The 25,232-nt window shown below is 44.4% G+C and overlaps 1 protein-coding gene across 1 annotated transcript; it reads left to right on the plus strand.

Moving 5' to 3' along the window:
- On the plus strand, positions 1 to 23,477 carry carm1 (coactivator-associated arginine methyltransferase 1). The gene is made up of 16 exons (XM_080487984.1): positions 1 to 153; positions 10,219 to 10,344; positions 10,914 to 11,020; positions 12,300 to 12,404; positions 12,913 to 13,023; positions 15,429 to 15,606; positions 16,157 to 16,247; positions 16,982 to 17,063; positions 17,149 to 17,234; positions 19,634 to 19,723; positions 20,165 to 20,302; positions 20,845 to 20,934; positions 21,127 to 21,239; positions 21,695 to 21,772; positions 22,395 to 22,463; positions 22,541 to 23,477. The coding sequence occupies exons 1-16, from the start codon at positions 12 to 14 to the stop codon at positions 22,678 to 22,680; spliced, it is 1,746 nt and encodes a 581-aa protein (XP_080344110.1). The 5' UTR covers positions 1 to 11; the 3' UTR covers positions 22,681 to 23,477.
- The last annotated feature ends 1,755 nt before the right edge of the window (positions 23,478 to 25,232 follow it).

Here is a 25,232-nt window from a genome sequence, read left to right on the forward strand (position 1 = left end):
CAGAATCGAAGATGGCGGTGTCGGTGTTCCCCGGCGTGCGGCTTCTCTCCATTGGAGACGCGAATGGAGACATCCAGCGACACTCGGAGCAGCAGCCCTTGCGGTTAGAGGTGAAGACGTCCCAGGACGCGGCTCTAATCAATCTCTCCAATGGTGAGCGGACTTTCCCGGCCGCGGCTGCTCCGGTGGCCGACCATGCTATGCAGCGGCTAGTTAGCGTTAGCCGCGAGCTAAGCCATCTCCGGAGCCCCGCTGTTTTCCCTCCTTTTCTCTTTAAAAGTCCGCGTCGGTGCGGTGCGGCGGGCTTCCCGGGTCAGAGGGGCCGTTCGGGAGCGAGGGGCAGGTGGTTGTGGAGGGAGCAGGACTGAGTGAACCGTTAACGAGCGGAGTGTGTTTCAAAGTGCCACATTAACAAAGCCACTAGCTCGAGCCGTGATGCGTTTACTGCTCCCGCACTACTTCTGCCTCCGGATCCGGCGCCTCACACACTCTCTCTCTCTCACTCTCACTCTCTCCCTCTCACTCTCACTCTCTCTCTCTCTCCCTCTCGCTCTCTCACACACACCCACACACACTCCTTCTCTCTAAAATTCACTTTGCCCCCCGGAGGCCGGGCTTTTCCGCTGGTAGCTGATTTAGCCTGCGTGACTGGCTTTGGAGCCGGGGTCAGTGAGCATCACTGCCCCGGACCCTCCGCCGCTGGCTCCGGTCCGCAGGCTCTCCGTCCCGGTGGGTTCCGGTTCGGCCGGTTCTGTGGGCTCGTTTAAAACTCCTGGAGCTCTGGACGATTCATAGAGCGAACCTGTATTTGTGTTTGAGGTGGTACCGTGTGCCCGGGCCCTCATAACTTATGCATTCATCTTTGTTCTCATTGGAACAATAGCCTGGTCCTCCGCGGCTCCTCCTCCTGTGTGCAGGCGGTCCCCCTCCCCGGCCCCCGGGTGTCCTCTCTGGGTCCCGCTCCCCAGGGCCCCTGGCCCCCGGTTATGCTCTCTGGGCCCCTTGCCCCCGGGTGTCCTCTCTGGGTCCCGATCCCCTGGCCCCTGGTCTCCGGGTATGGTCTCTGGGCCCCTGGGGCCCGATCCCCTGACCCCCTGGTCCCCGGGTGTGCTCTCTGGGCCCCCCTCCCCCCCCCCCCCCCCCCCCCCCCCAGGCCGTCTGCTCCAAACTTCCCTCCAAGTTTTGTAGAAATGTGTAGCTACATTGTGGACGCAGGTGTAGGAACATGTTAGACCATCAGTGTCAAACACATCTTAGTTCCAGGGTCACAAACAGCCCAATTTCATCTTAAGTGGGCCAGACTGGTAAAATAGAGCCATAATAACTATGACATTTAATCTCTAAAGGTTTTCGCTGTTGTCTCGCAGAGTATACATGATGAAAGTGTCGACATTTTCACAAACCAAACAAAAATGACAACATAAAATCAATTTTGATGAAACCTTCTGGTGCAAAAAAATGGAAAATCGTCTAATCGGATCGTGAATCTGTTGCATTCTGCTGTTTTTATAAACTCCCTGTGACAGCGAGGGCGTGAGGCTGGCTTGATAGCAACGAGGTGGCTTTCTTTCAATACAGCATCTCCAATATCTCAGCTTGGGTCTCAGTGTTGTGTTGTGCATGCGACTCTTGTTAAAAAAAAATCTATGTTTACTTTGAAATGTTTACAATTTCCTTGGTGGTTTGGCCGGATTGGCGCCTCCTGCAGGCTGGTTTTGGGCCGGGGACCTGATGTTGGACACCTGTGTTAGAAGGTGCTGAGAGCTTCAGACATATAGGAATGCATGTTGTATGTGTATGAGATGATGTAAAATGTGTAACACATGTTGTGTTTACACAGTGCAGCCTCTTTAGTTCATCTCTCTATCCATCCATCTATCTTCTTTCCTGCTTATCCAGTTCAGGGTGGCGGGGTGCTGGAGCCAATCCCAGTCTACTGTGGGTGAGGGCAGGATACACCTGGACAGGACGCCAATTAATTCACTAACTAATTCATAATGTGATGTCTCTCAGTGAAAATGTTGACAAACACACACAGGAGTTCAGAACATAGCACAAACAAACATTCCTCTTTTATGGCTTTATTTCTGAGAACCTATTAAGAAGTATCAGACAAATGCCTAAAATAAAACAAATGTGCTTGTAAAATAAGACAATCTTTGAATTTTGTAAATGGTACATAAGATTAGGCTTCTCGTGCAGTTTCACAGTCGGTACAAACAGTCAAACAGAGTTGGTTATCAGTGATAGCGACAGGAACAAGTCGCTGTGAGCAGAATTAGCCTTCAGTTTCGTTTGAGGGAAGCGCTTCTCTCTAGGATTACTCTTCTTCTATTTTGACTGAGGTCACCTGTAAAAGCTAAAGACTCAAGTAAGCAATGCAGCAGGTGAAAACATGGTGTCAGTGAGATCAAGAAATCAGGTGATTGCTGTTTCATCTTCCTTTGCCAGAGAGTCTTGGTCCTTCAGCTGAAACCCTAAAGGCGAAGTCAGACAGGTGAGCACACAGTCCGTAGAGACAAGGTACTAACAGGGATAAAGACTCTGTGTCTCTCTGGAGAATCTGGGTGTGCTTGGCAAAAAGAAAAAGCAAATCTCTTGACGTCGTCTGATTCTGCCACTCACTTGCCAGGAGATAGTCCCAGCTCATCCCATCAGCAACCTGAACTACTGAGTCCTTGACTTGGAGAAGCCGTGATATCATCAGGTATGTGCTGGAGCATCTAGTGGGGGGCACTTTTTGGCATGGGGGCCACACTGACTTATAAAATGTGACAGGTGGGCCAGGTCAGCTCCAGATGCATACATATCAAGCATAAACATAAAGAAGGCATCACGGTGTTAATACTTATATTCACATCAAAGTGTGGTGTTAGTCTTGTTGTTGCAGTTCGGAGAGCAGATCTGAGATGTTCACTTCTCATCTAGGATCTGTGAGGTGATTTGTTTCATTTAATTTTATTTCATTAAATGTTTTTATTTTGAACATGCTCAGATTCAAATATTAAAATCAACAGTTCACACCAATCAACCAAAGTTTTTTCACCAATCAAAAACTGAATAAGTAACAGCAGAACTATATAATCAGGTTGCATGTTGGAATAAGTACATCTTATTAAATCCCACCACTTCTCCGCTGTAATATAGCACTATTATATTAAGACTAAATTTCTGTTCAAAGGGTATAACTAAATGACAGTGACATTTTTTTGATAATTTGTTGAAGTATAGTATATAATAAATAAAATAAAGTGTAATCATGATTATGGAAGGATATTATTCAAAATATGACAAATAAATGCAAATATATTTATTCTGTCACAATAGATTTCATGATAACAACCGTCAACTTCAGCGACAGAATGGATCTAGTTTATTTTATTTATTTTTGTGATCTTTTAGTTAATTATAGGTTGTGGGACCAGAAAACATAAGCTTTCATTGTACCATGTAAATGTCTATCTATAAATATGACAAATAACAGCTTTTGAGACAAAGGTATCTTGATGTGAGTGATGTGGATTCTTCTCTCGTCCACTTTATTCACCACAAAAGCACATTTGAGAGGAAGGAGACCCGGAGCGGTGTTAGCTTTAGCTTAGCTTCGCCGTCCTCCCTTGTTGTTATTTACATTCTGGATGCCACCTGCAAGCAGTATCCAGAAGCTGTTGTCACCTAATGCGCCCCATGGTGGAGCAGTGGGCATTACAGGACAAGGTCTAATGAATACAGTCATTATTATGATGATTTGATTTGGGCACTTCTGTACGAATGTGGCCCGCGGGCCGTAGTTTGCCCACCGCTGATCTAGTGAGACAGTCTTTGACCGGGGGAAAGTTGACACAGCTGAAGCAGCCACTCCGTTGCTGCTAACGATTTGTTAAAGCGCTTGACAAGCACTTTGTCCAATAGTCGTTTGACACTTTGCTCCATGTGAATCATTTTCACCACAAGTTGCAGTGTGTGTATAATGCAGAGGTCTACCTATGACGCCAAACCTAGATGGATAAGACAGAAACAGAAAAGGAAGTAGTTAAAAGCAACACTTATGTTAGCTGATAGCACATTACAATCTAAGAGAACTCCACCAGGGAAGAGGAGGAGCAGGACTGGAAGGAGGTGGAGTTTTTGATGTCGATATGTTTTCAAAGTGCTGTGTGAAAGCAAGAAAGGTAAGTGTTGCTCATGTTAATTATGCTTACTGTAGAAAGTTCATTAAAGCAACACTGCAATTCAATAATCAGTATATGGACTGACATGCACTGTGACACATACATCTTCATTGCTAAAAGTGAATGTAACCAGGCCTAGCCCAGTATGACAGACATAATCTGAAATGATTTACCTTTGGTCATCTTCAGCCACCTCATGGCCTCCGTTGTCACTCTCCAAGGATTGATTCACCTCGCTGTCCTCGGAGCTGCTCGGTTCAGCATGTTCATTAGCTTTGACCGCTGCAACCACGTTGCTTCTATTATTGGTGATGACTGTCCGAATTTTGTCTTGTGGTATTTCCCAGTCCTCGGTGCGTTGGTCAATGCAAGTTTTTACACGTGGCAGAGTGTGGGTGAGGGATCTGGTCAAATCTCAGCAGTAGTTTGTTCTCCTCAGTGCAACAATAGGATGAAATAATTGCCAAAATGACACTGCGAGTCGCTTTTGGTCCATTTTTGGGGGGTGAGTTTGTTTGTGACTTCATTTAATAAAGCAGGTATGATTTGGGGAACTCTTGACTCTGTGGGGGAACCCGGCGATGGCAGGCTCTCACCGCCGGGTTCCCCCACAGAGTCAAGAGTTCCCCAAATCATACTTCTTTATTAAATGAAGTCACAAACAAACTCAAACCTGAGGTCTGCACACAGGCTTTTCAGCCTGTCACTCCTGGGTGTCTGGGCGGCTCCTCCTTTATGGGCAGAGAGGTGAGGCCGCACACCTGATTCTCATCAGAGCTTAATCACCTCTCTGCCCCAGTCAGTCTCTTGTCAAAGGCCTCAATCGTGAATTTGAAATCGTCATCCTCAACTGTGCAAGCAAGAAGGCCAGTGTGTCCAATCTGGTCCTGGGAGTCTAACCTGTATTGGGATCCTACTCCCAAGGCTGCTGGGATACTTGACTGCATGCTGTTCTTTCGACTACCAGGTTTCACTATACTATATATATATATATATATATATATATATATATATATTAATTGGGGATGTCCCGATCCGATCGGTAGATCACTAATATCGGATCGTGGCCGATATTAGTGATTTGTGAGTGATCGGGGATCGGAAAATCCAGTCGATCACCCCGCCGATCTCAAAAAAAAAAAAAAACGTGGTCCACTACGTCACCTGATAACCACAGCAATCAGGGACTAGAAGCTCCGGTGGAGCTGCAGAAGCTAGAAGCAGGTGGAGCGGGGCCATAGACCTATAAAACTAGAGTTATATATAGTGGTTTATGTGTTTATGTGCAGAAGTCTACTTCTAAATTTCTATGTGGTCTGTCTTCTGCTTTTTTATTGTGTTTGGTGAGTCACAGCGCCCCTAAAGGCCTGGCATGTGTACTACATGCCCTGAAGCCTCGCGTTGAGCCGTGTTCATAGTGAGGTGTGGACGGTTTTTTGGGAGAAGGCCATGGAGGACAAAGATCGTTTTTTCGTCGTGTGGATGTACCCTCAGTTTACAACAACTACTAAAGAGAAAGAGAAGAATTTTGATTCAATAAGTGAGTTTTACAATAATTTCTAGCTAAACAAAGCTTCTGCCAATAGTGCTTTTAGCTTCAGACATCTTAGTTGCTCCAAAAATAGACGATTGAGTATATTTGCAATAGCAACGTGAGTATCGGATCGGGAAAGTATTGGTATCGGCCGATACTCAATTCTGAAAAATCGGATCGGTATCGGGGGCAAAAAAGTGTGATCGGGACATCCCTAATATATATATTTTATATTATCTTATCATATCATTGCCTTCCACTACATGGCTTTCCGTTTTATTTTCTGCTGGATTCTAAATGAATAATAAATAATGTAAATCATCACGTCTTTTCCACCCACCAATCCCATGTTCTGATGTCGCCATGGTCCATTAACCGAGTGTGTGGCTGCCTGGTGGTGGATTTGACCAAACATGGACAGGATGCAGGTGTGTTGCTGAAATTTTCAGTGTTTATCAGACGGATTGTGCGAGCAGTTGGAGGAAATGCGGCACATTTTGACAGTTCTCAAGCCAACCCCCTAACATTTTCATCTCGTCTCCTCTCGTCAGCCAAAACAACGTCTTTGTTTTTCATCATCGAAGAGCTTGACCGAACAGATGACCTCGGATTGTTTAAGCTGGCCAGCTATGGTGGAGTGCAACAAGTTTTAATAAACCTTTCTTTTCATGAAAATATTTGTGGAGGAAGTGAGGTTCTGTTCGGGTTCTGTGCATGAAGAGAACATGTTTTTTTGAGGTGGCACTTTTGATCGGTTGAAAATCGTTTTCAGTCGACGGTTGTTTTTTTCTCTGGTGTTACCTTCTCGAGTCCTTGACTGTCAGAAAGTGTTACAGCAATTCGCCCGCACTGGAGATGCTCATATTGCTCGTATTTGCCTTTTTATATATGCAGCATGTTTTAAGTAACATTTGCAGACGGTGAAATTCCTGTTACCCATTTTCACTTCCTTATCTGTGTACTCGACAGCAAAACCAGAATGTTTCCACGCCGGAGATTGGTTTGAAGCTGGTGTAGTATTGTATATGGATCCCTGGGAAAATTAACCTGTGGTCCATATTCTGCAGCAGATCGGAGGTCCGGCGCATCGCGTAACTTTCATAAAACATTTAAATTAGCTGTAGAGAAATCAATCAACAGCACAGCTTATTTCTCGCTTTCAAATGTTATAGTAATAATAGAAGAAGTTTGTGACCGAGCCGCCATGTTGGTTTGAACTGTAAAGCATGAATGCAAAATTAATGGGAAAACCGAAAAACCGACGTCTTCAGGCGTATTGAAACCACGCAGGGCAAACCAAACAGTTACTAATTTTACTGAGATCCGTTGCTTCCCTGGTGTCCCTGTCCCAGACCAGAGAAGTCTCCAGGTTGCGTGGTTGGCTCTTTTCCCAGAAAATGCCCCGCTTTAAATCCAAAGGCTGCTCTTAATCCCTCGGTGGAGGTGGGATTATCTCAGGCCGCTCTACGAGATCACAGTGAGCCAGCTGCATAGCCGCCATGTTTCCCTGCTCAGGGAAATAATTTAATTTCACAGCGAAATTTCATTCTCTTATTCTTTGATTTACTCTCAGGATTTGGAGTTTTGATGTGAATTGAAAAATATGATGTCATTTTCTTTCTGCTGCTGTTTACATACACAGTGCATATTATTACTAGTTTTCATATTTTACTGTCAAACTTCTGTTGTTATTCTTCAAGACCGGAGGCTTAACCTCTGATGTTGGATTTCAGTTGAGTGATTTAACTTCAGGGTTAATTCAGGGATATAGTACTATGATAGGGGTTTTATTTTTTACAGCCCAACAGTGCCCTGAGAAAGTTCCTGACACACCGATTATACTATAATCTTACTGCAGAGGCCCTGTAATAATCAGTAGTGATGTGTGATTCCTCTGATCCTCTTTCTGATTTGGTATTATTGCTGGTATTTGCTGAAACCAGTATGATACAGATACTTTGCACAAAAGCCTAGTCTGTGAGGGTAACTGAGTGTTTTGGTGCTTTTCCACTCGCACCTAATCGACTTTTACCATTACGCGTTAGTACCTTGTACCAGGTATTTTTCTAGTACCTACTCGGCCGGGGTTCCAAGCGAGCCGAGTCGAGCACACAAACTGGCATGAGCTACCATTAGCTTACCATCATATGTGGTCTAGTTTGCATCCTGTCATGTTCAGCTTGATACTGTGGTACGGCTTCCCCAGTTGGCCTGTACTTCTCCAGAGTGTTTCTTCCTGCCGCCCGCACCCTTCTCTGGCTCTCTTGGTTTGCCTTGCGTCTCCACCCATACTGAGGTGGAACTCTATTGTCATGGAAAACGACCAAAACCGAGTCCATCTGTTCAAAAGACACAAAGACGAGCAGTTTCATTTCTTCATTCTGTGTGCGCCAAACATGATCTGAAGCATTGCTGGTGAAATGTATGGATATATTTTTTGTTATTACTATACTATCGTAAAATAAAATCAAGTTAATGTAAAAACAACAATAAGTAGAGCAAAAAAGAGGGGTGTCCGGGGGGGCCTCCCCTGGAGGAATTCTAAAACAAAAACAGACCTTAAATGGTGCATTCTAATGCAATGTAGACTACTAAATACTACATTGTGATATGTGATCAATTGTAGGGCCAGTTGATATTGAATGAACCAACCACCAAATATGTTATGGAAGAAATATACTTATTTAAAAGCACATAACTGAACCAATATAAAGATGTATACATGTATATAATATAAACAAAGATGTATACAAAATAAATACTAAATAGAATGTGACTTCAGGGGCCACATACAGTCGAGTTTCATCTTGAGTGGGTTGGACCAGTAAAATATTGCTATAATAACCTTTAAAGTTGCTCTTGAAAGTTTTTCTTTGTTGTGGCGCACAGTTAACATCATGAAACTTTTATTTAATTTTGCAAAATCAAACAATTAGTACAGAAAAATTACTATAATCTCAACATAAAGTACATTTTTATGTCGATTCTTGCACGATCCATTCTTTTGTCTCAGATGGCTGAAAATGGCACAGTTTGTGGGAGCCTTAACACAAACTGAAACTGTGGCCCAAAACCTGAGCTTCAGACAGAAACGTGGCCGACTTGTACTGGTGCACCCCTAGTAGTATAGTATGTATACATGTGTGGCAGAGAGGTGAGGCAGTGCACCTGGTTCACATCAAGTGCTTAATCGACTCTCTGCCCATAAAGGAGGAGCCGTCCAGACACAGGAGTTTCATTTTCCAATGAAACTGGAAAGTTTCATTTAAAAAAATTGTGGGATCGATGCCTTGAAACCCGTCATGAACCGTCTCCTGAACTGAAACCAGCCTCAACAAACACAAACAAAAAGCAGCCGTCTGAAGCTTCTTCACACACATAACAGGCAGTAAAATACATTCAATTGAAGCAAAACAATAAAACGATAAAAAATGAGCAAAGTCTCAAGCTGGGTCAAAGGTTGAGAGTTGTTAAAAAAACTCAACTAAAAATCAGCTGGTGAAGCCAGAGTATGAAGAGCAGCCGGTGTGGAGGGATCAGGACTGAAGGCAGCGTTTTCAGAGTTACATGGAAGAGCAGCCTGTCGCCTTTTACACTGGTTTTTCTCATCTCCGTGTGAATATGCTCATTAAATAGTTTTTATTCCTGCAGGTTGTACCTGCTCATTAAACGTCGGTCACTTTAGACCTGCAACAGGTTTCTGATTTCCTCACTTGAAATTTTTGAACAATATTTTTACTTGAAACATTTAAACCTCATGGCTGCAGTGTGAAGGTTTATAGTTTCTTTTAAGGTACTTGCTCCTTTAGTTATATTATTAAACTAAAACTGCTCTTAATGATTTACTCTCTCGAACATGTGTTTTTGTATTTACAGTTTATGTTTGATGTGTTGCTCACAGTGCAGCTAAAAAAAATGCATGTAAGTAAGTGTAAGTAAAGTCTGCTTGGACATGTATTGACAATCAGCATGAATTCACAGTATCACAGTTCAGTCTGTGTTCTGAATGTTTAGATGGAGATGGTGATTAATTTGATAACTATCAAGCAGCAGTAGGAGACATACACATTTGTTTGGTAATATGGATATGTGGTGGCTGTGGCTTCGCCGGTAGAGTGGTCATCTGGCAATGGGAAGGTCGCAGGTTTGATTCCCATCTCCCCCATGCACATGCCCAAGCGTCCTTGAGCAAGAGACTGAACCCCAAACTGCTCCCAATGGCTGGACCTCGCATGGCAGCCGCCTGGGTGAATGTGATTGACTTTGTGTAACAGTGTAAAGCCCTTTGGGGGCTCCTCAAGCAGTAGAAAGTCCTATATAAGGCAAATCCATTTATGAATAGATATCATTAAGTTTTATAATAAAATATAATGAAAGTTGATATTAGTGCAGCAGAGGGAGATAAAGCAACTGAAAGCAGGCGGCCTCGCTGTTCTTCAGGCTCTTCAGTCCATGTTCTGTGCAGACTTGTATTATGTCCTGAATTCTTCAGTTCCCTCTATCTTTTTGCAGGAGAGGAGGCGAGTGTGTTCAAGTGTTCCGTTTCCAGAGACACAGAGTGCAGCCGTGTGGGGAAGCAGTCGTTCATCATCACTCTGGGTTGTAACAGCGTCCTGCTGCAGTTCTCCTCGCCAGCAGGTACCAGACTGTCACTACAGACGCACCATCCTATAAATAACATCGATTATGTTTTATATGAAGAAAAACTTTCCTTTGTGATTCCAGCAACATGTTTTAAAAGAAATGCTGAGAGTGGCATCAAAAGACTCAAAAGGTTCCCTAATTAATAATATCTCAGTGGAGGCGCTGACAAAGTACTGAGTCCTTAAATTAATACACTTTTCACAAGTTTGACTGTTCCATACGATAAATATACAGATGTGCACTACGCCGTCCATCGGAAAACAAAACGTCCCGTTTTTTAATTCAAACTATTTTCTAAGTTAAAGTCCAGATCCTGAGAACAAAAGTACTGAATTTAAGACCTTTTCTATTCTCTATACAAGAAATTCCAAAGTCATTACAATACTGTTGAAAGTTGCAAATCATTGTATTGTAATGCCACAGAATAGAAATGTTTTTATTAACCCCTGGGGGGAATTCTTGGAACAAAGCTCCAGGAAAAAAAGCTAAGAAGCTGGTTCATCTGTTTTATTTTTTTTAGTGTTGCTGAGATGCTTGAACTGTATGTTTGCTCTCTGCTTCAGACTTTCAGTCTTTTTACAACCTCTTGAAGAATTGTCGTGGACATCTAGGCGAGCACTCGGTGTTCAGTGACAGAACAGAGGAGTCCTCTGCTGTACAGTATTTCCAGGTGAGCACGTGAACATTCACACTTTACAGTCGGGAAAACGTGACGTGATCCATCTGAAGAACCAGACCACAAGTAAAACTGCTCACAGTGACAAAACACTGACAATCAATGGTACATGGAGTGTGAGCTGGGCTGTATCACCTTTGCCAAATATGTTTTGCTGTATTCTAACTGGAGGAAAACTTAAGTCGAACGCTGCCGTGTGAGCCATTTTGTGCCCCAGTGGAATTTTTCAAATGTATTCAGGTGCAGTTCATAATGGAGAAAAGCTGCAAGATGTGTTAAATAATGTAATGTCATTGTGCTGTAAACATTTACACTATACACACATCGTAACAGACTGAAATGTGTTTAATAGCGATCTAAAAAGATAGGTAGGTATATATATATAGATAAGGATTTAAATCGCTACAGCAAAATTTGTATCGGGATACACTTTTTAAACAGTAGGGGGCAGTTTGCTTTTGAATTCACTTAGGCCCGTTTTTACAAGCCAACCTCCTATGTGACAAGGCCTTGTTGATTTCAGAAAACTTTTGCATTTGCACGGCAAAGGCAGAGACACTAAAAACAATGGAGTTAGCATGCCAGGCCACGAGGGGGCGCTGTTGTTTTTATAATGAAACCACACATTCATGTGTGCAGAGAACAATAAGCTGTAAACGTTAACACAAAGGAGAGTACCCGACGATTGAATGGACAAATCGGATGCTATTAGCGGTGAATCTCAACTATAAAAGTAGAATCGGGACTGGGAGTCGCGCAACTACGAACGCCGCCATGTTAGTTACTCACGCATGAGAAGAGTAACTATTTACCATGGCGGAGGTGCGCATGCGCAGTAACAGAGTTCCTTAGCCTCTGGCTGTTTCTGCAGTGGCGAATCGAGCGTCAAAGAAAAGTTCCACCTTGGGCGCTGGGATGGAAAAGTGACAGTTGCAGGGACTCTGAGCTCTGCTGTCGTGTAAACAGACCTCCAAAAACGACAAAGTATTTGCTGTTGCACTCATTTTCTATTGTGATGTAAACATAGCCTGAGTAACTGCGGTGACTTTTGAGGAAAGAATTGAAATGTGTATTGTTCTCAAACGCCTGCAGATGTCCATGAGACTGACGTCTGCTCTGGTTCTTCCAGATTTCCTGACATCCCGTCTGTCCACCACACTGACCCACAGTCGTCCTGATTTAACTTCCAAAATGTTTCTTCATTTCTGGAGTTTGTCTGTAACTGGCTCACACAATATTGAATGTGTGTAACTCTTCTCCTGTGACCTTGCAGTTTTATGGCTACCTCTCTCAGCAACAGAACATGATGCAGGACTATGTTCGGACAGGTACTTATCAGCGGGCTATTCTCCAGAACCACAGTGACTTCAAGGACAAGGTAACCTCACAGGACTGTGCATGTGTCAGAGCACGTTTTCACTGGACTCATTTCATCATGGAAGGACATTAAAACACTCGTCTGTAAAACCTTCCCCCAGTTCATCTGAAGGGAGACGAATGCTTCCAGCTGTAATGATATTTTGTACAATTACTGCAACATAGACTAACAGTCTCTTCCAAGTCAAACCATGAAATGACTGAATCCGTTACGAATAGAAGCTCAAACATATTAGAATTTTCTGCTCATGAACATTTGATCTAGTCTAGCAGTTTTGTGTTTGATATCTGATGAGCAGAGGTTCCCTGTTTGAGATCCTGTAGTCGATATTAAGTGCTGTCACACACTCGCAGATTAAACTCACTGTTGATTTAGCATCTTGTAACATGTGTCACAGACATTCCGGTCAGTGACTGGATGTCTGAATGTTATTTTTACCTTTCAACGTGTATTTTTTTTTTTATCTGTGATACGTCGCCAGTCCTTGAGCATTTGATGTGTCCTGCAGGTGGTTCTGGATGTGGGCTGTGGATCGGGGATCCTCTCCTTCTTTGCAGCTCAGGCTGGAGCCAGGAAAGTGTACGCAGTGGAGGCGAGCACCATGGCTCAGCACGCTGAGGTATGTACACACATCGCGTGCACACACACACACACACCCACACACACACACACACACACACACACACACACACACACACGACCTGTTACAGTAGAGGCCTGCACTACGACCCGTGATAAACATATCCAGGATCTCTGTTTCCTGGTTGACTAATCCAGACACGTTGGATCCTGATCACCGTTACTACCAAGCAGGTTATCAACTCGCCGGTTCAACCCAGACCTAGGTGTGTGCGTTCACATGAAAGGGGCGGAGTTTGCAGTGTCTGACCAATCACACACACACGGAGAAATCCTGCAGAGCAGTATACAGATTACTGAAGGAGCAGTTATTCTCAGAGAATATGAAGAATTAAAACACGTCCATCAGGCTAAGAGCAACACTGCTGCTGCAGCCAAAGCCAGAACATTCCTGACTTGTTAGTGCGTGACTTTATGAGATAATACGATATCAATTCATTGAACAGTATAAACGGACTGTGATCACTCAGTTTCACTTCAGTACAGCAGAAATGTGTCAGACTGAACTTCCTCACTGATCTTCTCTAAATTTAGATTTTGCATCCAGTTGTTTTGAGGCTGAGTTTCTTTTGTGTTTAGTGCTGGAATATTAATTCATCACATAAATGAGTGTTTCTGCAGTTCTGTCAGGTGTGATCATTAACTTTGAAAAGTACAGAAATTATTTGATTTGATTGATTTATTTTAAACGAAGTAACGATTAAAATTAGATGAAACAGATGGGGAAAAAAACACAAATAAATTTTCAATTTTCGATTTCAATATAATACACATTTGACTTGTTCAAAAAGGGATCGGAAGAAGGCTGGGCTTGTCAAGTCCTACACCCATTCTTCACCCATTGACAAATACAAAATCCAATAAAATAACTAAACAAAACAAAATGAGGAAGGAGAATGTAAATCTCGCAGATGTTAATGGCATTACGTTGAAATTGGCTTTTTAGTTATTTTTATTGAATTTTTTCTTTTCCATTTGTTTCATTTAAATTTTAATTGCTCCTTCATTCGAAATAAATAAATCAAATCAAATCAACGTAATAATTCCAGATCAACCTTCGTGGAGCTAAACAGACTAGGAACAAGTCAAGAACAAGAACACCCTTCAAAGCCTCAGTGACCAGGATTTCTTTTATTAATTCAAAAAGATCACTCTAAATTAATTTCTCCCCTCAGCTGCAGCTCAGCGTTGAATCTGTACACCAATCATCATTCAAAAATGAGCAGGTCATTTTCCAAGAGCCGGGGAGGGTTGGACGTTCAGCGTAAGTTGAAGGGGTGATTTATCGCGGTGAGGAGTGAGCGAGTGTCGTAGTACGGAAAACCCAGGATTAATCCTGAAGTTACCTTGATAAGAGAAAATCCAGCGTCGTAGTACAGGCCTCTGGCATTACCATGCGTTTCTGGTGATCAGATCACATGAAGCAAGCCCTAAAAACGAGTGTTAACAGGCATCAAACCGCTTTCGCTCAAATCACTTCGCTGGAGGTGGTCAGGCAGCATCTGACCACAGAGACTTTGTACTGTAAACAGCATGTTCTGGGAAGCGTCCCAGGACGGTGGCGTCGCAGGAAAATACCTCATACCTAAAACTTAAACATCATCAGTCCATGCTGTGTTTTCGTTTAAAAGAATGTGTCGATCTGAGTTATACTGAGTCTTTAAAACTTTCCAAAGAAACTTTGGACGTATGTGTGTGGGGGCCTGCAGAGACACAGTACCTTATCGCGGCCTGGGCAGAGGATACCGTCCAGCACAAGCAGGATGACTCATACCTGCACGCCGGGCCATTTAGTAGAAGTGGCGTTGTGGAAGTAACACAATCCAGTCTCAAGTGGTTAGCACGAAACGCATGATACTGACAAATGTAAACATTCTGCGTCGGGACTCAACACATCTGATCACCTAAAACATACAAACACACACAGATGTGATGTTGTGGAGTCTCATGGTAATTATAGCCTTTATGATTAATACAAACATTTCTGTCGATATAGTTAATGTCTAAAATAAAGATTACAGGTATAAACTTGTACAGATCTGGAACAATAGGGTCCGACATACTGCATATGCAGTTCCTGCAGTAAAATGTGGCGTTGGCGATGGTATGCGCTCTACCGAGTGCCTGTTTTGGATGTGTTGAGGTTTTCCTTCTGCTGCAAAGTGCAGCTGAACACGCTTAAGGTGACAAACTCAAACATTTTCATTTAAATGTCACATTTATCCCCTCAAGATGTCAGATAAGAGATGATTTAAACTGAGATTAAATTAACAGTTTGGCTGTCGAAAGCTTGAGGGAGCCGATACAGAGCGGCTGCAGAGTGGTGTGGCTGCAGAGTGGTGTGGCTGCAGAGCTGCGTGTCAACCAGGCGTGATGTGTCTGCAGGTGCTGGTGAACAGTAACCGTCTGGGAGAGCGTGTGGTGGTCATCCCAGGGAAGGTGGAGGAGGTGACACTACCTGAACAGGTGGACATCATCATCTCAGAACCCATGGGCTACATGCTGTTTAATGAGCGCATGCTGGAGAGCTACCTGCACGCCAAGAAGTTTCTCAAGACCAACGGTAAGCTGGCGGGGACGAGAGGAATGCTCATTAAACTTAGAGCAGGTTTGGATGGGTTTCAGTGTTTAGGAGCTCAGCTGATGTTCACCTTCTTGATTTGCTCTGAGTGACGCTGACAACATGTTTGTGTTCCAGAACATTTGTTCTGTTTGTTCACACAATGTGACAAAGGCTGAACGGTGAACTGATTTTAATTTCTCTCTGTACACTTCACATCCTCACATTCACACAAACATTGGAGTGACTTGGAGTGGAGCAGTGGCTGTCCACTGAGAGCAGGCAGGATGTGGAGACAATCAATGAATGACCTCGCACCTGCACATGTTCAGCACGTCTCCTTTGTTACCACAGTACTTCTGCTCATGTTGCAGATTTACAGAAACATGTGGGAACATCAGAAATTAATTTTTAATGCGACCTGATCCTGACTATTATTTGTCAAGTCAGATAGCCAGATACAAAAGGTGCGCGAATGGAGATCGAACAACAGAATTGAATTAATTTAGAAGCCAGAAACATGAACCGTCTGAAAACTGTGTGTGTGTTTCAGGTAAAATGTTCCCCACCATTGGAGACGTCCACCTGGCTCCCTTCACAGACGAGCAGCTCTACATGGAACAGTTCACCAAGGCTAACTTCTGGTAAGAGAACGTTTGGCTGAAGGACTCAATGGTTGAACCGTTAGTTGGTTCAGTGAAGTTGAAGCTGCGTCAGCAGAGAGAGAGAACTCAACTTTTTTCTTTCTTTCTCTTTAGCATTTTAAGGTTGAAGTACAAACATTTAGAGTAAAGTCATTGTTTAGGAAGTGCTCAGGATAATTTTTTTTCACCATCATACAAACTTTCATTTTCCTTGATCGTCCAGACTGATTAAATTATGTTTAATCAGTTTTATTGCTGAATTTGGCAGACGTAGTTTGTCACAACTAAAACGTTCTTTTTACAAACTACATCGCGGCTTGGAAATCAAAGTTTCAAATGATGTTATTATAAAATCCAGTGATGGGATTACTTTATTCTATAATTTGTGAACCAACGATTGTATTGATGCCCATGATTATACCAATAAATGTTGAAGACCAAGAAAGTAAAATCTCTCATCATATTAAAGTCACAAGTACAACAAACGTGTCGATACAAGTTTTAAACTCTAAACTATTTCGTCCCTTTTCAAAGAGTTGACTTGTAACTGGACACGTACACAGAAGCTTTCAATGTTAAATAGTGGAAATGAACCCTGAAGAGCTGTTCTGCTCGTCGGTGTCCTGCAGAGTCACATGACTGAAGATGGAATGTTTTATTTGCTAAACTATGCAACAGGCTTAAAACAGAACCACCTGGAACTCCAGTCTTCATCAGTTGTATTTTGCCCGCAGGTACCAGCCGTCCTTCCACGGTGTTGACCTCTCTGCCCTGCGGGGGGCAGCAGTGGACGAATATTTCCGTCAGCCAATCGTGGTGAGTGATGCGGAGTTGGTCTGCCTCAGATTTCAAAGTGACAGACGTGAGTGAGTGTTAAGTGTTGCTGTTCTTTTCCCTCCAGGACACATTCGATATCCGTATTCTGATGGCCAAGTCAGTCAAATACACAGTCAACTTCCTGGAGGCCAAAGAAGAGGATCTTTACAGGTGTGTTTGAAGAAACCTCCCAGAAACTGGACATTTGTTTCATCATTGCTCAATGATCCAGACTCTTTAGAAAAAAAGAAAGGACACTATTCTGGTATTTTCTTGAGTAACTTAATGAATTTTGTTTGAGGTCCTGTTTTAAATGAGGAGATTTGACCTGCGTTTAACTGACATCCATTTAAGTAACTAATTTAGTAAGTGTGAGTAGCTGCTGCTGCGAAGGTGATTAAGGCAGTATTTTGTGTGTGTGTGTGTGTGTATGTATGTATATATATATATATATATATATATATGGAAGAAGCAATTAAAACGGCAGAATAGGCAGAGTGATAATATTGTACAGTGTGAAGGTAAAAGTATGTGTCTAACTAAATAGTTGTGCAAGGCCATTGTGATGTTGCACATGAGACACTGTTGCACAGAGCTTGAGGTTATTGTAACCCCTTAAAGTTCAGGAGGAGAGCAGCACTGGGGACAAAGGTCGCTCTCCTTCATTGGGTCGTACGTGCTGGACAGCAGAACCAGATGCAGGGAACAGCGCCTGTGTTGAGACACTGAGAGTCGAGGAGACTGGCCACAAGCCTGCTACTCAGAACACACTGCTCAGCAGGAAGTCCACTAATCTTCGAACACACCTTCACCATATTGTGCCTGAACCCGCCCTAACTGTAAGCTGTATTAAGCCTTGCCTTAAAAGTAGAGTGTGCCTGCCTTTCTAAAAGCCACGACAGCTTTCCCAGACGCAAGATTGCAATCGTGACCACGTCTTTGGTCTTGGCTCTAAATCGGTGGTCCTACATTGCACTGGGAGACTGTTTCCAGGACGACCGTTGTCCTGGTCTTGCAACCAAAAACAACTTGTGATGACATTAAGACGGAGTGAGATATTTGGGGTGATCGTGACTAATGCTGTGACCTACGGCTACTGCTATTTAGTAAACTGCTCCACATCCATACGGAGTACATTTTGGAAGCTGCTTTGATCGTCCATCTACGATACCACCAGCAGAAATTTACTGCATTGCATTAAGTATTTCTTATAAGACACTGTCCATCTTAAAACACCTTGATAGTCATTACATGCTTTTTGTTTATTTTTACATGGAGTGTGTTTTGTGGAAAATTAAAGACCATAACGGTAAATGCTAAGAGTAAATGCTCGTAACTCCCAGGTTCCTCACAGTGGTACCAGGGGTCAAAGTAATACCATCCAGTGTTACAAGATGTTTAGATCATTTCTCTCTCAGATGTTTTGGGCCAAATATAACCTCGGTTGTATCTGAGTTCAGAATCAGAGAATTACAGCTCATCAAGACTTTAAAGTCTTTAAGACAAACTTCTAGTTGAACAAGTTGATCAGTATCACCTGGTTTCATTGATAAATAGATTTGTTTATCATCTGCATAACAGTGGAAGTTAATGGAACGTTCCCTAGTAATATTCCCTACAGGAAGCATGTACAAAGTGAAAAGTATAGGACCTGAACAGAACCAGGTGGAACTCCATGTTTAACTTCAGTCTGAGCTGAAGAGTCATCAACCTGAAGGAAGTGGAACCTGTCTGATAAATATAAACCTTCTGAACCTTTAAGCCTGATGAAATGTTCCCGTCTCTGCATCAGGATGTTCTGATCAACAGTATCAAAAGCAGCATTGAGATCTAACAGGACCAGAACAGAGACCAGTCCTTTGTCTGAGGCCATGAGAACATTAATAACTCTGATGTTATCTCTGTGCTATGATGAATCTAAAGCCTGACTGGAAACACTCAAACAGGTCATCAAGTACATAAATGGTCCCTCAGTGACTTGCAACAACTTTTTCTAGATTTTTAGAAATAAAGGGAAGGTTGGATTTTGGCCTGTAACTTGCTAAAACACCTGGATCAACAGTGGTGGGTTTTTCTAAGAAGAGGTTTAACGACAGCAAATATAGGCTTCTGGTACATATCATGTTATTAAAGTTGATCTGATCTAGTATTGATTTCTAATGAGGGGGAAAATGTCTTTGAACAGTTTAGTCTGGATTGGATCCAACAGACAAGTTGTTGGTTTAGATGAAGCCACGATTGAGGAGAACTCAGAGCTCTATAAACTGGAAATCAGGTTCTACTGAGATCTGAAGATGTGATTGATCGGTCTGTGACAGCTTTAGGCAGTGAGTCTTCAATTTTATTCCTTATAGATAGAATTTTCATTGTCCATTCTGTCTGAAGAGCACTGAGGAACTGAAAGATTAGTTGTTATTATTTTAGTACATTGTTTGACATGTGACTAGATCTTAACATGAAATATAACCAGTGAACGTCTAAAACCAAAGTTACTCTTCATAAAACCCAACCTGTGTGATTGGAAAAGCACATTTTTGTAACTGATTTGATCTTTGTGTTTTTTCTTGCAGGATAGAGATTCCCTTTAAGTTCCACATGATGCACTCTGGTCTGGTGCACGGCTTGGCTTTCTGGTTTGACGTGGCGTTCATGGGATCAGTGTAAGTCAAAAGAAGATGAGCTGAAAGCAACGCAGTCCAAAGCATTTACTGCATCCACTGAGTTCAAATCTAGAAGATGAGAGGCAGTGAAGTGAGTCACAGCTGCTTCATGGTCCTGGCCGAATGAGTGACTTTCACTGTTCCTGCTGATTGATGTGTTGGAATGTCGGAGAAATGGAATCCTGCCACCCAGACCACAGAGTGCTCAGGAAGATGACGCCACATGAGAGATTTCAGCTGAGTCAGTCTGCAGTTGTGCCTGTTTCCTGCATGCCTGCTTGGTTATGTGCAGCAAACACCACAGAGCACCCCCTGTTGGGTTGGCTGTAGTGCAGGCAGACTGACAACATGAGCTCAGGACATGTGGATTTAGGCAGAGAGCTGTAAATATGTGTAACTGACTCTTGATGGAACAGCTGACAAATCCCCCCTCCTCTCCAGGATGACAATATGGCTGTCCACTGCCCCCACGGAGCCCCTCACCCACTGGTACCAGGTCCGCTGCCTGCTGCAGTCGCCTCTCTTCACTAAGGCCGGGGACACGCTGTCCGGCACGGCGGTGCTGGTGGCCAACAAGAGGTAGGCTGCCTTTTCTTATTGGCTCTGTGGTGATGTACCGATGGAACAAAACATCGTTCAAGAAAATATAAAACAAGAATTCCACTCTGACGTCCTGCACATCCGTTGATAGCACCCCGAATGTTTCTCAGTTTAAATGAAACCTGCTTTCCAACAGCATTGACACATATCATAACTACAAAGAAATAACAAATGTGCTTATTTTTTTATGAACCAAACATTTGACACGTGAAGAAATAAGACAAGAGTTGTTACTTAAAATCCACAATAAAATGAAATCTTTCATCGGCAGGCAAACATGCAGGTTTTGTAACACGTGTGTGTGTGTGTGTGTGTGTGTGTGTGTGTGTGTGTGTGTGTGTGTGTGTGTGTGTGTGTGTGTGTGTGTGTGTGTGTGTGTGTGTGTGTGTGTGTGTGTGTGTGTGTGTGTGTGTGTGTGTGTGTGTGTGTGTGTGTGTGTGTGTGTGCCTGTGTGCCTGTGTGCCTGTGTGTGCCTGTGTGTGTCTGTGTCTTTGTCTGTGTCTTTGTCTGTCCACCCACAGACAGAGCTATGACATCAGTATTGTTGCCCAGGTGGACCAGACAGGATCAAAGTCCAGTAACCTCCTGGACTTGAAGAACCCCTTTTTCAGGTGAGTGTGTTGCCACTTTGGTCCAGGTCTCCTTCTCTCACACACACACACACACACACACACACACACACACACACACACACACACACACACACACACACACACACACACACACACACACACACACTCTCCAGCTGTTTTGTGTAGTGGTGTGTGTGTCCTGTTTCCAACCGGGTCCGTCTGCCTCTGCAGGTACACAGGCACTACCCCCAACCCCCCTCCCGGCTCACACTACACCTCCCCTTCTGAGAATATGTGGAACACAGGGGCTGCCTACAACATGAGTCAGGGGATGCCTGTATCAGGTGAACACACACACACTGAGCCGCCCACTTCCCCGTCCATCAGCGACTCTTCTCACCAACAGGATGTGTCTGATGCCAGACGGGCTGCAGAAGTCGTGATGAGGACAAACGACGTGGTTTTCAATCATTTTTCTTGATTTTTGTTCTTCTGACTTCTGTCCTGTTGTCTCCAGATTTGATGAAATAAGTTTTCCAGTTGGTTTTAGGTTCAACCAAAAAGAGCCTTTGTTCTTGGGTTTGGAGCTCAGAAGTCCTGAGGTGTAAACTGACAGGAGAGCTTCTCTTGCAGTGAAATGTCAGTGTGAAGACCTGGGTCGGTGATCGTCCGCCTCAGCTCCACACTGGAACACAAACCACAGCTGCTCCTGCCGTTGATGTCGGCTGTGTGTCGTGTTCAAACGCTGGTGAGATGTTGGTGTGACTGCTGTGTCTCTGTCTCTGTCTCTGCTCTTCAGGGATGCCTGCAGCTTATGACCTCAGCACAGTCATCGGCAGCGGCCCACCAGTGTCTCACAACAACCTCATCCCCCTGGGTAGGGCCACCACTCCTCCTGCACCCGACACATACTGCACCCTACACACACACACACACACACACACACACACACACACACACACAGGTCTCTACACACACTACACCCTACACACACTGCACTCTACACACACTGCATCCTACACACACACTGCACCCGACAGACACACACACACACACACACACACTGCACCCTACACACACACACACACACACACACACACACACACACACACACACACACACACACACACACACACACACACACACACACACTGCACTCTTCACCCACCCACACTGCATCCTATACACTGCACCATACACACACTATGCCGTACACACACTGCACCCTACATACAGCCACACTGCACCCTACACACACACACACACACTGCATCCAACACACACTGCACCCTACACACACACTGCATGTACACACTCACTGCACCCTACACAAAAACTTGGTGTCGATGGTACAGAAGTCAGAAGAACAAAAATCAAGATAAACAAAATAAAAACAAGGCACAGCTGAAATAAAAGACGAGAGGAGGAGCACACACACATTAACAGTTCCTACATAAGTGTGTGTATTTATCATGCGTGTGTCTTCTGATTGGTTGCAGTGAACACTGGGATTGTAAACCACACTCATTCCCGGATGGGCTCCATCATGAGCACTGGCATCGTTCAGGGTGAGTAAACGATGCTCAGCTCACTTAAACTGTGTGTGCGTGCGACCTGTCAGCTCACCGGTCTCTTCCTGTTCCAGGGGCCACAACAGGTCAGTCCGGGCCCAGCAGCAGTGGTACTTACTATCCCGTCACCAACCAGTTCACCATGGGGGGTGCTGCCATCTCCATGGCCTCGCCCATGGTCATCCCCAGCAACACCATGCATTACGGCAGTTAAAATGAAGACCTCACAAAGACCTCTTTGACCTCACGCCCCCGCATGACAAGAGATCCCCTGACCCGACCCCCCTCCCGCCCTTTAAACTGGACTGACCCCCCAAACTGCAGCCAAATCCAGAAAACCAAAACCTTGTGCAGCTCCTGCACGTCCTCCCCTTTCTGCCAGCTTCTTCTTCAATGTTCCATCACTAGATGAACGGCTGAATGCCCATGTATCCGTCCAGACTCTTGTCTTGCTCAGAGCCTCTTTTTACCCCCAACAGGATCATTACTGCTCGCCACCCTCCTCCTCCTCCATGTCTATCTTCATCCCTCCATTTCTCCACGTTTTAAAGTGTCATGACTCCCCAAGTGTTAATGTTTGAGGGTCTCCTTATATCTCCTTGTGTCAGCATCAGTCCACCTCCACGCCTCCTCGTGTCTCCTCGTGTCAGCATCAGTCCACCTCCACGCCTCCTTGTGCTTCTTCGTGTCTCCACATGTCAGCATCAGTCCACCCCCACGCCTCCTCGTATCTCCTCGTGTCAGCATCAGTCCACCTCCACGCCTCCTCGTGTCTCCTCAGTCCACCGCCACGCCTTCTCGTGTCTCCACATGTCAGCATCAGTCCACCTCCACGCCTCCTCGTGTCTCCTCGTGTCAGCATCAGTCCACCTCCACGCCTCCTCGTGTCTCCACATCTCAGCATCAGTCCACCTCCACGCCTCCTCGTGTCTCCACATGTCAGCATCAGTCCACCTCCACGCCTCCTCGTGTCTCTTCGTGTCAGCATCAGTCCACCTCCACGCCTCCTCGTGTCTCCACATGTCAGCATCAGTCCACCTCCACGCCTCCTCGTGTCTCTTCGTGTCAGCATCAGTCCACCTCCTCGTGTCTTCTCGTCTCTTCACCTGTCTCCTCGTCTCTTCTCATGTCTCCACGTCTCTTCTCGTCCACGCCAGAGGAGCACTGATGTTTTCCATCCACCTGCTCACAGAACTTGTGTTACTGTTGTTGCTCTGCTTCCGTTTTCACACGTAGTCCGGTCTGCACACGGAGGACTTTTCAGACCAGCTCTAGCGTTTGAATAACGGGAGGAAATGTTTGTCGTCCTGGACATTCTGCGGTTTCCTGAAGTTCAACTGATCAAACTTTGGGAGGAAGGTTGTCGCCTTTCATTGAATAAAAGTATATTTCTGTGATTCACAGTCGGTAACGCAGCAGCTCTTCACTGAGGACGAGGGGCTTCCTGTTAATAATGTCTCCCCGTTAGTCCAGTTTAGAAACTCTTATAGGGTGTCACCAGAGAACAATCCACTTGTTTGGTTCTTTGCTTTGTTAGTGTCCGATACAACACGCGTCCTGGAACTGTGGCTCATCTCAGCTGAGGAGATGTTCAGAGAGGTCATTCAGTCTTAAAGTGCATGAATTAGAACTGTGGATGCTCATTGGCTGCTGGGAAGCTGTACTTTTACATATCTTTTCATATTTTGATTTGAACCTTCAAAAGCTTTAAAGCCACGGTGTTCTAACGTCATGTGTTCAGTGAGCGAAGGTCAAACATCAGAGCGAATCGGAGCTTCAACGTCTGAAACATCTACAGATTCAACTCCACATGAACGACCACGGTGTCTAGACAGGAAACAGGTTTCAGTATTAACCTGCAATGAATCACCAGTTTTTCTCACTGTGGCATCTCAAATCTTCAGCATTGTACATTTTCATTTCATGTGTTTTTATGAACTGGATTTTTAGAGTAACTTTCATAGTTCGTAGATCAAAAGGTTCATTTAGGTCTCGGTCCCTCTCAGCCACCGTAGTTCATCCTCCCAAACGAGCTGTAGTAGTTTCTCTCTTTATGACCACACACACACACACACACACACACACACACGCTTTGTGAATGTCCTTGTACAGAGGGAAGATCGGTCACATATCAGAAGGTCCTTTTCTCTGGCGGGGTCGTGGAGTTGGAGCTCCAGTCAAAGGGAACAGAAAGAGATTGTTGCTTTGTGGGTTTTACTTGCATCACTTCCAGCTGAGCTTAGGCACAGAATGAGAGGATGGATGGAGGAGAGGACCCTGCCGGTGTGGCCTCCGTCATACGGTCTGCAGGAGCTTGTCACCGTGAGGATATTCCGTCCTGGACGCGGTGCAGCACTGAGAGGACGATCAGTGGCGTCTTGTTGGTCCCGTGAGGCCGAGACGTGTCGGCGGCTCCTGCTGCTTTGCTCCGGACTTTGGACTGATGTGTGGAGGCAGCTGATGGACCGGTCACTTCCTGTCCTCCTTGTCGACCCCCCTCCCCCCCCCACCCTGGACTGCGGCCTATTGCAGAGACTTGAACGTTATTGTGTGAGAGGATCGACATGCCCCCCCCCCCCCACATCCAACATATCATTCTCCGAAGCCCCTCCCACAACACTGATCCCATCTGATCAGTCACAAAAAGAAAGACTGACACATTTATGCATCGCTTCCAGTGTCACCAATTTTGAAGTTAAAGCGCTAGAAAGATTTAAGAGAGATGAAGAAAATGTCTTTGTAGGATTAATGTTTCTGTTGTCTTTT

Source organism: Lipophrys pholis (assembly GCF_963383615.2).
Source record: "Lipophrys pholis genome assembly, chromosome: 19".
Classification (NCBI taxonomy): Eukaryota; Metazoa; Chordata; class Actinopteri; order Blenniiformes; family Blenniidae; genus Lipophrys; species Lipophrys pholis.